Source organism: Anomaloglossus baeobatrachus, chromosome 7 (assembly GCF_048569485.1).
Source record: "Anomaloglossus baeobatrachus isolate aAnoBae1 chromosome 7, aAnoBae1.hap1, whole genome shotgun sequence".
In the NCBI taxonomy this organism is placed as follows: domain Eukaryota; kingdom Metazoa; phylum Chordata; class Amphibia; order Anura; family Aromobatidae; genus Anomaloglossus; species Anomaloglossus baeobatrachus.
This window is the reverse complement of record NC_134359.1, coordinates 280,415,587-280,430,870: the sequence shown is the minus strand read 5'-3', so window position 1 is coordinate 280,430,870 and position 15,284 is coordinate 280,415,587. Positions and strand designations below refer to the sequence as shown.

General features: G+C 47.5%; 1 protein-coding gene across 7 annotated transcripts in view; it reads right to left on the bottom strand.

The window, feature by feature from the left end:
- LOC142245496 (ankyrin repeat and fibronectin type-III domain-containing protein 1-like) overlaps positions 1 to 15,284 on the bottom strand; it is a 257,525-nt gene that overhangs the window by 29,410 nt on the left and 212,831 nt on the right. For all 7 annotated transcript variants that reach the window (XM_075318239.1, XM_075318240.1, XM_075318241.1 and 4 more), the window contains 8 exons: positions 14,003 to 14,100; positions 11,005 to 11,095; positions 8,790 to 8,897; positions 7,753 to 7,852; positions 6,918 to 7,050; positions 6,657 to 6,776; positions 2,901 to 3,116; positions 1,499 to 1,665 (listed from right to left, as the gene is read on the bottom strand). In XM_075318239.1, the coding sequence (XP_075174354.1) occupies positions 1,499 to 1,665; positions 2,901 to 3,116; positions 6,657 to 6,776; positions 6,918 to 7,050; positions 7,753 to 7,852; positions 8,790 to 8,897; positions 11,005 to 11,095; positions 14,003 to 14,100 (1,033 nt within the window). The remainder of the gene's footprint in view (positions 1 to 1,498; positions 1,666 to 2,900; positions 3,117 to 6,656; positions 6,777 to 6,917; positions 7,051 to 7,752; positions 7,853 to 8,789; positions 8,898 to 11,004; positions 11,096 to 14,002; positions 14,101 to 15,284) is intronic.

Below are 15,284 nucleotides of genomic sequence, written 5' to 3'. Positions count from 1 at the left end.
ACTCGTCCCAGAAGTGTGTGCACTGTGGTGTCATCACTGCACCCATCCCAGAAGTGTGCGCACCGTGGTGTCATCACTGAACCCATCCCAGAAGTGTGCTAACCGTGGTGTCATCACTGCACTCATCCCAGAAGTGTGCGCACTGTGGTGTCATCACTACACCCATCCCAGAAGTGTGCGCACCGTGGTGTCATCACTGCACTCGTCCCAGAAGTGTGCGCACCGTGGTGTCATCACTGAACCCATCCCAGAAGTGTGTGCACCATGGTGTCATCACTACACCCGTCCCAGAAGTGTGTGCACCATGGTGTCATCACTACACCCGTCCCAGAAGTGTGTGCAACGTGGTGTCATCATTGCACTCGTCCCAGAAGTGTGCGCACTGTGGTGTCATCACTGCACCCGTCCCAGAAGTGTGCGCACCGTGGTGTCATCACTACACCCATCCCAGAAGTGTGCGCACTGTGGTGTCATCATTGCAGCCGTCCCAGAAGTGTGTGCACTGTGGTGTCATCATTGCACCCATTCCAGAAGTGTGCGCACCATGGTGTCATCACTGCACCCATCCCAGAAGTGTGCGCACTGTGTTGTCATCACTACACCCGTCCCAGAAGTGTGTGCACCGTGGTGTCATCACTACACCCGTCCCAGAAGTGTGCGCACTGTAGTGTCATCACTGCACCCATCCAAGAAGTGTGCGCACCGTGGTGTCATCACTGCACCCATTCCAGAAGTGTGCGCACCATGGTGTCATCACTGCACTCGTCCCAGAAGTGTGCGCACTGTGTTGTCATCACTACACCCGTCACAGAAGTGTGCGCACTGTGGTGTCATCATTGCAGCCGTCCCAGAAGTGTGTGCTTCGTGGTGTCATCACTGCACCCGTCCCAGAAGTGTGTGCACCGTGGTATCATCACTGCACTCATTCCAGAAGTGTGTGCACCGTGGTATCATCACTGCACCCGTCCCAGAATTGTGCGCACCGTGGTGTCATCACTACACCCGTCCCAGAAGTGTGCACACTGTGGTGTCATCACTACACCCGTCCCAGAAGTGTGCGCACTGTGGTGTCATCATTGCAGCCGTCCCAGAAGTGTGTGCTTCGTGGTGTCATCACTGCACCCATCCCAGAAGTGTGTGCACCGTGGTATCATCACTGCACCCGTCCCAGAAGTGTGCGCACCGTGGTGTCATCACTGCACCCGTCCCAGAAGTGTGTGCACCGTGGTGTCATCACTACACCCGTCCCAGAAGTGCGCACACCGTGGTGTCGTCAGTGCTAATCACCTTCTCATGTGGAAGTGAGTAGCCCAGATTGCCCCTTTAAGGTGTCCATATACATTAGAAGAACCTTGATTGACCTATTTGTGATTGTGCTTCCCCAAGTAAAAGTGAGGTGGTCATAGCACCCACCATAGGCCGATGGAAAAAGAAAATGACCAGGGCACAAGAACAAGACCGGACCTGCACCTATATACATACGTCCATATCTACTCACCTGGACACATTTGCGTTGGCTCTGATCTTCACGTGGCATAGGATATTTGGTAATCTATCGGGCACCAGCACGCGGATCTGGTCTACGGCACTGCACAGCTTCAGATATCCCAAATACAGGCCAGGAGGCAAAGCCTGGCTGCTTCTTTTGTGATAAGCCATCTTGTCCTGGAGTGAAGTCAGCGAGTATAGCAAGGGTTAGAGATCTTCATACATTGTCAGATGTCTCATGGTCAGTGCAACCTCAAACCCAGGTAATATCAGCACAATCCATGCCCTTTGCTATGAGAATAGGCTAACAAAGACTTTCCTGGCACAGTGGTGGACACAGACAGTAGTAAATATGAGCCCCCTCCTATCCAAAAGCTCATTGTAAAGCACATATTATTTTGGTATAACAATCCATCAGTACTTCTGGGCTATGGAGTTTATTAGCACCTGCCCTTATGTGCAGAAGTAAACTGCTTTTACGATGACAGTGGCCCCCTAAACTAATGGGCCCTTGTGCAGCTGCACAGTTTGCACTAATGATGTGTCCGCCTCTAGGCTGACATCCTTGCCTACATGGCTGTATGTTTATTGCTCCAATGCATGAATATAGACTATAAACAAACCCTGTGTAGTCGTGTCCTCTTGCCGTCATACTCCCAACTACATAAAGTCATAGGACTCGGAGACAGAAACGGTTGTGGGACCTTTGGAGAGAGGGCACTATTGCTGTTGGTTGGCAATTACTAGTACTGGGTATGGTAAATACAGGGTTCATGGAAAGAACAACTCCCCCCCCCTCTTTTAGATGGCAATCCTCGGCGCAGTCCAGTATATGTTACATCTATGGGGAACACTTTCATCTGTCCAGGCTGTTCCTTACTAATATGCAGGTCTGCATTAGAGTTGGTGCAAATTAATTAGCAGGATCTGGTCCTTCGACCACGTTGGTAATCTGTGGACACTGGATAAGACCCATATAATGGCGCCTCTCACCTCCCCGACATCCGGGGTAACATAAAAAAGAGAAGGGAGATAGGAGGCAATTCCTTTGTACCATGGATCACCGACGTGGCCAATGGACCTGGTCCTGCAAATCGTTTTGCACCAAATCTTGCTTATGGTGCTGTAGATACAATATGGTGGTAGTATATTTTTTTTTACCAAACATTTTGCAAAGTTGCTTTATTTTTTATTTTAGATGCACGGAAGGAAAAAACTAGTTAATAAGGAATAAATAGGGAATGGGTATAATATTTGATTTCCTCTCCTGTAAATGAGGCGCTGGATTGGCCTCTTGGATGGATACATGTGTGCATTTGGAGTGACAGGTCAGATCAGAACACATTCCTGGAGATAACACACCTCGCTCACTTCCTTCCTCCAACTACTGTAAGCCGAGAAGGTCAACTCACATGCAGCGTCATCAGCAGGACGTCCAGGGAGCTGGGCTCGTCCGGGGATGAGATAGACTTCCTGTGAGTCTGCAGTTTGAAGACGGGCATCCAGCGCACGTTCTCCAGAGTTTGGCTCAGCTTCACCTCCTTCAGAGTCACAATCAGAATATTTCCCTGTTTATCTTTAATCGGCTCAAAGAACACTTGTCCCAGGTCCTGGAATCCTAGAAGACCCTGGCGATGGAGAAGGGGGGGCAGAGGGTCACCATGACACATAGAACACCCGATATGCTGTCAGATATGCAGCAGCTGATGGCCATGACCGGACTCATTGCCGTCCAGCTCGTCCTGCACAGTAATAGGACAGGTTTCTCACCGCCAGTGGAATTTAAAGGGGGTTTCAGATTTTGGGATAATAAAGCTTCTACTGCTGTCTGATACTCTTTATACTTAAAGCTGGTGTCACACATAACGACGACGACAACGACGTCGCTGCAACGTCACCATATTCTGTGACGTTGCAGCGACCTCAACAGCGACGTCGCTGTGTGTGACACATAACAACGATCAGACCCCTGCTGCGAAATCGTTGCTCGCACCTGAATGCTCCAGGTCATTTTTTGATCGCTGCTATCCCGCTGCGCCATGCTGATAAGCTGATAATCCTTGTGTTTGACACCGCAGCAGCGACGCTACGCTACGTCTGAAACCACACAACGACCGTCGACGTCGCTATGATCGCTGCTCCGTCGCTGCTTTTTATAACATGTTTGACAGCTTACTAACGATCATCTATGGTCGCTGCTACGTCACAGAATATGGTGACGTTGCAGCGACGTCGTTGTCGTCGTCGTTATGTGTGACACCAGCTTAAGATGTTCACTTTTTCTTTTAAAGAACTATTTGTGTTTTCAATGAGTGAAAGTAATATTGTGCAACAACAAATAAACCATATTTACAGACTTTACTTACAGGCATTACACTGCATCCAGCCTAGGCAGGCACTGTATACAGCCTAGGCGAGCACTGCACTCGACATAGGTCTGCACTGCATCCAGCCTAGGCAGGCACTGTATACAGCGTAGGCGAGCACTGCACTTGACATAGGTCTGCACTGCATCCAGCCTAAGCAGTTACTGTATATAGCATAGGCAGGCACTATACACAGCATACGCGAGCACTGTACCTGGCATAGGTCTGCACTGTAACCAGCCTAGGCAGTTACTGTATATAGCATAGGCAGGCACTATACACAGCATACGCGAGCACTGTACCTGGCATAGGTCTGCACTGTAACCAGCCTAGGCAGGCACTGTATACAGCATAGGTTTGCACTGTATCCAGCCAGGTCAGTCACACATTGGCGAGCACTGCACCCGGCATAGGTATGCACTGCATCCGGCCTAGGCAGTTACTGTATATAGCACAGGCAGGCACTGTATACAGCATACGCGGACATTGCACCTCTGGCATAGGTCAAGCACTGCATCCAGCCTAGGCAGGCACTGTATACACTATAGACGAGCACTGCACCAGACATACGTTTGCACTGTATCCAGCCAGGACAAGCACTGTATACAGGATAGGTGAGCACTACACCAGGCATAGGTCTACACTGCATCCAGTGTGGGTCAGCACTGTATCCAGCCTAGGCAGTTACTGTATACACAACAAATATTCAGCCAAAAAATGTCTTATATTGAGTACCAAGAAGAGTGATTATAGTGGTCACTCAAAGTATGAGAGAAAGTACCACCACCCCATAGGTACAATAGAATGGATATATAACTGATGCCCCCCTGACGAAGGCTAGCGCCGAAACGTGCGTAGGCGGGACCTGGCGCCATTATTGAGGTGAGTTTTGTGTCCTCCGGTTATGTATACATTCTAATATTTTGCCATACTGGGTATATTTACTGCCACAGGGTCTTATTAAGTCTGACTGATTATTCTGTGGATTGTGCAGTTTTCCCTTTTGAGGCTGTATAGATTCTTCTTACTTTCCACATACCGGATACCATCTCTCTACCGCTCTGGTACGCCACCTATTGTACTGTCTTATTTCTGCACCCCCATTTATTGCTTTATTTGGTTTCAATAAAGATTTACTCTGTTATATCTTTGCTTCTGGTTCTATATGTGTGTGAATTAGTTACTGTATACAGCATAGGTGAGCACTGCACCCAGTGTAGGTCAGCAGTGCATCCAGCCTAGGCAGGCACAGTGCTATACCACATAGGTGAGCACTGCACCCAGTGTAGGTCAGCAGTGCATCCAGCCTAGGCAGGCACAGTGCTATACCGCATAGGTGAGCACTGCATCCAGTGTAGGTCAGCAGTGCATCCAGTCTAGGCAAGCACAGTGCTATACCGCATAGGTGAGCACTGCATCCAGTGTAGGTCAGCAGTGCATCCAGCCTAGGCAGGCACAGTGCTATACCGCATAGGTGAGCACTGCATCCAGTGTAGGTCAGCAGTGCATCCAGCCTAGGCAGGTACAGTGCTATACCGCATAGGTGAGCACTGCATCCAGTGTAGGTCAGCAGTGCATCCAGCCTAGGCAGGTACAGTGCTATACCGCATAGGTGAGCACTGCATCCAGTGTAGGTCAGCAGTGCATCCAGCCTAGGCAAGCACAGTGCTATACCGCATAGGTGAGCACTGCATCCAGCCTAGGCAGGCACAGTGCTATACCGCATAGGTGAGCACTGCATCCAGTGTAGGTCAGCAGTGCATCCAGCCTAGGCAGGCACAGTGCTATACTGCATAGGTGAGCACTGCATCCAGTGTAGGTCAGCAGTGCATCCAGCCTAGGCAAGCACAGTGCTATACCGCATAGGTGAGCACTGCATCCAGTGTAGGTCAGCAGTGCATCCAGCCTAGGCAAGCACAGTGCTATACCGCATAGGTGAGCACTGCATCCAGCCTAGGCAGGCACAGTGCTATACCGCATAGGTGAGCACTGCATCCAGTGTAGGTCAGCAGTGTATCCAGCCTAGGCAGGCACAGTGCTATACCGCATAGGTGAGCACTGCACCCAGTGTAGGTGAGCACTGCATCCAGCCTAGGCAGGCACAGTGCTATACCGCATAGGTGAGCACTGCACCCAGTGTAGGTGAGCACTGCATCCAGCCTAGGCAGGCACAGTGCTATACCGCATAGGTGAGCACTGCACCCAGTGTAGGTCAGCAGTGTATCCAGCCTAGGTAGGCACAGTGCTATACAGCATAGGTGAGCACTGCACCCAGTGTAGGTCAGCAGTGTATCCAGCCTAGGCAGGCACAGTGCTATACCGCATAGGCCTAGGCTCACCTACGCTAGATGCAGTGCTTGCCTGTAAGCAAGGTCTGTAAATACGGCCTATGTGATGTTCAGGTCACCTGCCTGAGGCCATTGTACAGAGACCGGGCCTGACAAGTGCGGCTTCTACAGAGCCTGGGGAAGGATAATAGCAGCATGCATGGTATAATCATGACATGGAACACAAATAGGAGACTGGAATCAGCTTACACAAAAAAGCTAGAGCTCCACAACAATATGGAGTCCTCTGTGATTCGTGGTAAACAGTGACTTCAGTTTTAGGGAAATAAAAAAATGCCAACGTTTCAGCTTTTTTGAGATCATTTACAACTTTGTATCCCATGAAGAAACTTGGAACCATTTTGCAATAGAGGCGCCTCCATGCCAGAATGGATCCCTCGTGTAAATGAAGATTAGCCCCCTGGAGTTCATTGCGGTAGACGTGGAAGGTGACAGTTTACATTGGGCTTCGTACCTGCATCTGGGACACTGCTAGCAGCATTTTAAAGCGAGTTTGCAGGATGCAGGAGCAGGAGGATTGTGACACCGTGACGCACTGTCGTAGCCACAAGATGTCGTCCCACATACAGGAGACCTGGAGGGGGAAGCAATGCAGGGTTAAATGTGCCTGGAAAAAGCGGAAAACTCATTGCAATGGCGCTGCCTAAATCACATGTGTGTGGAGCTGTTGAATGTGAAGGTTGGGCTGTGACCTCGGCCATTACACCCATCTCACCTTAGTAAACCATAGGAAATCCTGCATCAGGAGACAGGAGTAGGAGTCATCGATCTCCACCACCGGGATCTGGTCTTCATGAGTCACTAGAATATTGTCATCCTTATAGAATATGGACGCCAGATACAGACCCCTGGAAAGACAACAATGGAACAGATACAGCTCAGATAAAGGGAGACGGGGACGCGCAGGCAGGAGAAGCTGATCAGATTGATCTACAAGCATGTGGGAAAGGGTGCAGGAAAATAGTCTTTATTGAATATGCCTGATCATATACAAACAGCAGGGATTTCAGTGACTGGTAATGTATCCTGTATGACTGGGTATCACTGAAATACCTGGTCTTTGCATATGAGTCTGGTGGGCGGTCCTAATAGTGATTGACAGCTATCTGAATGCAATGTCACCTGAGGACTGACAGCTATCAATCACTAGTAGGACCACCCACTGGACTCCTATACAAACACCATGAATAAACTGCAAATTATACTGAATCTTGTCCTACAACCTGATATATCATTCTGCTCAGCTTCTTCTCTATTCCGTGCTGTTCGCAGTTCAGACTCATTTACATGACAGGTTCCCTTTGATCTACGCTCTTTGTATGTTCCTAAGGCGGCACATACCATGTGCTTTTCCTACCACTGTCTATTCAATGATTAGGGACTACCGGTGTAGAAACCAAATCTTGAGCTACAGTCCAGCTCAGAGCCATACATTGGGAAATTCTCCAGACGTATACCTCCGACAGACACCACAAAACACCGCATGAAAGCTCCGATAGGTAACATCACACAGGCGATGGGCCCAGATGTCCCCCCGGCTTGTACAATACCTCCTGAGGCCTTTTAGGAACTTGCTGCTTGGGTGAAAGAGATGTTTCAGGCTTTTGGACATTGAATGTTTTCTGCTCTGCGGCTGGTTCTTGAACGGCTCTGGAACAGAAACAACATCTGAATATTACAAGTATAGAATGAAACGTCCACGAAGACCACCTTGCCTCGGCTCTGTGTAGATCACCCCCTAATAGACCATCTCGCCCTGGCTTTGTGTAGCCCAACCTCGAAAAGACCACCTCGCCCTGGCTCTGTGTAGACTACCCCCTAAAAGACCACCTCGCCCTGGCTCTGTGTAGACCAGTGTTTCTCAACTCCAGTCCTCGAGACCCACCAACAGATCATGTTTTCAGGATTTTCTCAGCATTGCATAGGAAATAAGTCCATCACCTGTGCAATACGAAGGAAATCCAGAAAACCTGACCTGTTAGTGGGTCTTGAGGACTGGAGTTGAGAAACACTGGTGTAGACCAACCCCTAAAAGATCATCTTGCCCCGGCTCTGTGTAGACCATCCCCTAAAAGACCACCTCGCACTGGCTCTTTGTAGACCAACCCCTAAAAGACCATCTCGCTCTGGCTCTGTGTAGACCACCCCCTAAAAGACCACCTCACCCTGGCTCTGTGTAGACCACCCCCTAAAAGACCACCTCGCCCTGGCTCTGTGTAGACCAACCCCTAAAAGATCATCTTGCCCCGGCTCTGTGTAGACCAGCCCCTAAAAGACCACCTCGCACTGGCTCTGTTTAGACCAACCCCTAAAAGACCATCTCGCTCTGGCTCTGTGTAGACCACCCCCTTAAAGACGACCTCGCCCTGGCTCTGTGTAGACCAGCCCCTAAAAGACCACCTTGCCTTGGCTCTGTGTAGACCACCCCCTAAAAGATCACCTCGTCCTGGCTCTGTGTAGACTACCCCCTAAAAGACCATCTCGCCCTGGCTCTGTGTAGACCAACCTCTAAAAGACCACTGCGCAATTCAGTACAAAGCAATGCAGGGAAACGTGTTGACTCTCGCAGTGGTCGGCGACATCTTACCGTGGCATACACAATGCTGGTGACCGGTCTTCACCTGATTGAGCAGAAGATCTAGGGCTTCTGCCTGGCCCCTTCTTCTTGGCGGCCGACCATCATACTCACGCCAGTCTAGAGAATAACAAAAATAATGATGATGCATTCATCTTGCCCCCATTATAATACCAAGATGTCATGTATTAATGTTCTTTGTATCTATTTATACCCTTACACCATTTTATATTTTTGCTTTAATAAATTGGAGCTAAAATATAAACTAATTTTGCATAAAGTTAAATTTTATTGTGTCCACAGCTTCTATGCACATGATTGGGTCTCCATGGTTACAGACTACAAACAAACTGTAAGTGTAGTCAGATACTGCGGTCATGTGTTTCGTCTTGCTGTTTCCTTACCAAGTTAGGGAGACCTCTTTGGCCAGTGTACATCAGTATATCAGAGGGAATCTGTCAGCACTAAAAGACTGTGCAAACCAAGCACAGACGCTCAGTGGACCATTGGCAAAGCCGAACATCTCAGGGCACCTTCCTACCTACTTGTTTTCCATACCCCTGAGAGAGAATACTAATAAGTGGGAAAGTGCATTGATCTGTGCGACCTCGCCAAGGGTGCATCGGGTGCCTGTGCTTGGTTTGCACAGTCATTTAGTGCTGATAGACTACTTTTAAAGAAGAGATAGTTATACATTTCTGTATACAACAGCCAGAGGTGCTCAGGATTGCGGAAGAAGCCGAGCACACTATGCGGTTTATGTAGCCCCCGTGTACTTCCATGGGGCTTCTGAGATCAGCATAGCACTTAGCCTTGTCTGTGATTCTGGGCATTTCAGCCCATTCCAGTCTTCCTATGTAGGCTAGGATTAGGAAATAGCAAGCAAAAAATAAGCAAAGACACTGGACTGTAGTGTGTAACCATGGAAACACATAGGTATGCATAAAAACTGTAAACACAAAACGGAAAGATAAACTTAAAGGGGTATTCCAGTCTCCAAGATCCTATCCCATTATGTAGTAGGTGTAATAAAATAATAATAATAATAATAATAATAATAATAATAATAGCAAATACCTCCAATTATAAATGTAGTATAGTTCTCCTGATTAGCTGTCACTTAGCTCATGTGCAGGGCATTGCAGATTAGGTATCCATGGTTATGACCACTCATATAGTGACAGTTAGTTAACAGAGGTTGTAACTATGGATACCTAAGCTGCAATGCCCTGCACATGAGGTGAGAGACATAGCTAATCAGGAGAACTATACTACATTTCTAATTGGAGTGATTTGTTATATTATTATTTTTACATCTACCACATATTGGAATGAGATGCTGGAGATGAAAATACCCCTTTAATACTAGTTTAAATATGCAGGAAATATCATCTCTTCAGTGCCCTTTACAGGGAACCTGTCACGTCCCGAAATAGTAATTATCTGCAGCTTTAGGGGTAATCTGCAGGTAAATGTAGTTTACATCCTGTGTACCCGGCGTAGTGGAGCAGTGGCATCAGGAAAAAAAAAAAGTTTTATTCTCCCTGCAGCTGCTTTTTTCCAGTCATCCGTGTAGTCATTGCTCAGTGAGCGCAGCTATAATCAGTCTCTAGCACTTTGAGCCTGCTCTGAATACGCACTACACACATACATTGATTGACAGCTTGCTCCACAGTGTATTTGGGCATGATTACAGCGCACTCACTGTACAGTGAGCCCCTGCACCATCCAAATGACTGGAAGCGAGCGGCTTTCATCCTGTAGTTGCTGCTCCAGTTAGCCGGCTACACAGGGTTTAGATGCCACTTACCTGCAGATTCCTACATATCTGCAGATAAATTGAGTTTCTGGACTTGACAGGTTCCCTTTAAATATACAAGGCCTATTATAGACGGAACCATCTCCCACAAATCCTAGCTTTCAGAACCACGGAAGAGAAGGAGAAGGAAAGCTACACCATTGAGGCAAAGTGGAAGAGAGTATACTTCATGGAAAATAGGGCCTGAAAAAGACTAAAAATAAAGCGAAACCTCGACTTCTTCAGGTGCACTGATGCCTATATGATCCATTTTTTGTCCCATGACAATAGTCCACATGTAGTTTTATTCCCATTTGATATATATGGCGATCATAGATATATATTTGGTTATTTACAGTGTCCTCTCATCAACTAAAAAACAAGAAAAATAAGGGGGTCTGAGGAGCGGAGAGAATATAATACACTTACTAGACGGGATGGCAAACGCTGGGAGCGACGTCTGCGGAGACCCCCATCCCTTCATATTATATGCAGACACCTGAACGTAATATCTTGTGCCCTGTGAATGATCGTATATATTAGAACGACACATGTATCGTGCACTACTACACCAATACTGCCACATTTGTCACGCATGGTGCATGCAAAGTATCATGTTACGGAGCAGAACCGATCCAGAAGCTGGGAGAGATTTGGATCCATCTAGTGACCCTTAGGGCGTGGTTCCATTTGCGTTTTGCACAAACGAGTAACATCCGATAAAACATTGTACTGCACTCGCACCAGTGCAAAACTATAGGGCAGTGTCCATCTGTGATTGATTTCTCCTGCCATATCAGCCTGAGAAATGAATCGCAGCATGCTGCGTTTGGCAGTGAGTCTCGGCTCACACCCCCCCATACACGTCTATGGGAGCGTGTGAAACATAGCACTGTACTCACATGTCATCCGACCGCAGTGCGATGTACACAGAGACAGCCAGGGAGGAGAGAAAGTGCCCCCCCTTCTCCGCAGCTGTGATCCGATCGCAAGATTGCATCACAGTCACATGACCCTCGGCTCACACACCCCCATACAAGTCTATGGGAGCGTGTGAAACATCGCACTGCACTTGCATGTTATCTGACCGCAGTGCGATGTACGCAGAGACAGCCAGGGAGGAGATGGGGAGAACGTGCTCCCCCCTCTTCTCCACAGCTGTGATCCGATTGCAAGATTGCATCAGTCGCATGACCCTCGGCTGACACCCGCAGCAGAGGATCTATAGCATATCTCTTCCAATGCTCTCACATCAAAAGCTATGCGCAAGTAGAACCGTACCCTAATAGTCCATATAGGCCATGCCACCATGTGCCCAATCGCTTGCCTTGTGACCTGCCCAGTGTGGTATCACATTGCCCGCAGCAGGTCTTTCTGTGCCCCCTACTACCCCACTGCCTTTTACTGTGAAATTGTTGACAAATGCATAAGTAACATCCAGTCGTTAAATTATTCATACATTTCCAGGAGGAATAACAGAGGAACATTGCAAGAATCATGTAGAAGCCGCAGATATTCTTCAGGGCATCAGCTGCCTTTGTGATTGAGCTCCAGCGCTGTCAGCTCCTATGTAACGTGAGCCAGGAATCAATGGAATTGTGTTGTGTAACACATGCCAACATCCGGAATGTCACACCTGCCTTATCACAGCTGAGGAACGTTTCAGTGTTAATCTCCGCACTGAGAAGCCATGTAATGTATGCAATCGTGTCTGTGCTGAAGTTTTGCAGGTTGCTTTGTCAGTAGCTTGGTGACTAAGGTGTTTGGGGGCTTTGCAGTTAGTGTGATGGATGTCGGTTGATGAGTAGGTCTGCGGATCGTTCGTCTGGCAGTTATCTCACCCGACTGTCTAATACAGAAGAGCACTGGCTTGAGAGAGCAATCCTGTGGTTGCTGCCAGACATCTTTGCCAGCGGCTTTTCTTTTAGAGAAAGGATCGGCCGGCCTTTGCAGTTAGTGTGATGGATGTCGGTTGATGAGTGGTTCTGCTGATCATTCATCCAGCAGTTATCTCGCCCGACTGTCTAATACAGAGGAGCACTGGCTTGAGAGAACGATCCTGTAGCTGCTGCCAGATATCTCTGCCGGCGTTTTATAGAGAACAAAAGGATCAGCTGGCCTTTGCAGTTAGTGTGATGGATGTCGGTTGAAGGATGGTTCTGCTGATCATTTGTCCGCCAGTTATTTCACCCAACTGTCCAATACAAAAGAACGCTGGCTTGAGAGAGCGATCCTGTAGCTGCTGCCAGACATCTCTGCCGGCGACTTTTCTTACAAAGAACAAAAGGATCGTCCGGCCTTTGCAGTTAGTGTGATGAATGTTGGTTGATGAGTGGTTCTGATGATTGTCCGGCCGTTATCTCGCCCGACTGTCCAATACAGAAGAGCGCTAGCTTGAGAGAGCAATCCTGTGGTTGCTACCAGACATCTCTGCCGGTGGCTTTTCTTATAGAGAACAAAAGGATTGGCTGGCCTTTGCAATTAGTGTGATGGATGTCGGTTGATGAGTGGTGCTGCTGATCGTTCGTCCGGCAGTTATCTCGCCCGACTGTCTGTATGGGGGGGTCTCTAGATCCCAGTGTAGACACAATCCTGCACTGGTGGCAGTGATTTGGGGCTGGAGATACAGCTGTCATGCCGCTCTCATCGAGATAAAACAGCTCGGCTCACCGCCCCCGACCAGCCCGTGACCTTGCTCACTGTAGGGGTTGAGCCCTAGAGATAGAAAAGGTGACTGAGTGGAGTCACAGCTCCTGTTCTCCAATTAGCTATGGAGCTGGTGAGAGGGTTTTGATCTGTAGGTGGCGAGTGGCCAAGTCCTGATTTATTATGAGCGTAGGGATAAAGGACGGGGGTGGGAGTAACGACAGACACTTGTAGGAGACGCCTGAATCAAGGGCCTAATATTATCTGTACATGGAAGAAGGGGATCGGGAATTTGCAGGAGACGTAATTAGGAATTTGGTCATTAGTTCCCAGACCTTGCAAATGTGCATTCACCTGCTGCATTGTCTGCAGCCCATCTGCTCTGCCAGCGTCTCGCCAGGAGAAGGCTGCGCCACCAGACAAGGCGGCTCTGCCGGGGATACGCCGTTCATTATCACCAGTATAATGGATACGGCTTAGTGGAAGACTTATACCCTCCGTGCACAAGGAGGAAAAACAAAAGCCTTTCATTAACACACAGGGTATGCAGCTGTTGTAGAACTACAACTCCCAGCATAGCAGGTAGGAAGTTATGGCTTTGAAAAAGTTTTTTTAAAAATGGAGAAACATTCCCACCATTCACAAGTTTTCTAGTTTTTGGAAATGATGATGAATGGAAAAAAAATAGGAGAAAAGTTGCACAAATAATTTCGGGATAAAAACCACATTCTGTTTCATTATATATTCAGTATAGATTTGCACAAAAGAAAAAAAATCTTACTGAAACAAGACCCCGGATGTTGAACTGCAGGTTTCTTAGCTTCTCGATGACGACTTCTCCCACGTTGGGGGAGAAAGATGACGACAAACTCCATTCCACTATAAAACAACACAAAATAAATATATACACATCATCTACGTACCACCCGCACTAACTATCACCATCCTAAACTAACCGGGGGATTGTCCATTAAATGACTCTAGCCCACCAGGGATAATAGCCTAATACAGATGTGGACCAGTCTGATTTATTGGGTATTGGCTGTACAGCATATACATAAGATAAGCCATGAATGTCAAGTGTCACCTGTGATCCCACCTCACCCCAATCCCACCTAGTGAGGAGGCCGCAGACTGCCAAATTCATGGGGAGAATGACTGCAGAGGTGCCTGCGCTCAATCATATACTTAGCTGGGTAGGTGGTGATAGGGGGACCCAAAAGGATAGGTCATAAATCTCTGCATTAGGAATAACCCATTAATAGATATCATCATCCAAATCCCCAAATCCCCATCAATATATTAACCACCAATATATTAAACCACCAGGGGTATTAAAGGGTTATTCCCCCAATATATTAAACCATCAGGGGTATTAAAGGGTTATTCCCCCAATATATTAAACCACCAGGGGTATTAAAGGGTTATTCCCCCAATATAATAAACCATCAGGGGTATTAAAGGGTTATTCCCCCAATATATTAAACCATCAGGGGTATTACAGGGTTATTCCCCCAATATATTAAACCATCAGGGGTATTACAGGGTTATTCCCCCAATATATTAAACCATCAGGGGTATTACAGGGTTATTCCCCCCAAAATATTAAACCACCAGGGGTATTAAAGGGTTATTCCCCCAATATATTAAACCACCAGGGGTATTAAAGGGTTATTCCCCCAATATAATAAACCATCAGGGGTATTAAAGGGTTATTCCCCCAATATATTAAACCATCAGGGGTATTACAGGGTTATTCCCCCAATATATTAAACCATCAGGGGTATTACAGGGTTATTCCCCCCAAAATATTAAACCACCAGGGGTATTAAAGGGTTATTCCCCCAATATATTAAACCACCAGGGGTATTAAAGGGTTATTCCCCCAATATAATAAACCATCAGGGGTATTAAAGGGTTATTCCCCCAATATATTAAACCATCAGGGGTATTACAGGGTTATTCCCCCAATATATTAAACCATCAGGGGTATTACAGGGTTATTCCCCCAATATATTAAACCATCAGGGGTATTAAAGGGTTATTCCCCAATATATTAAACC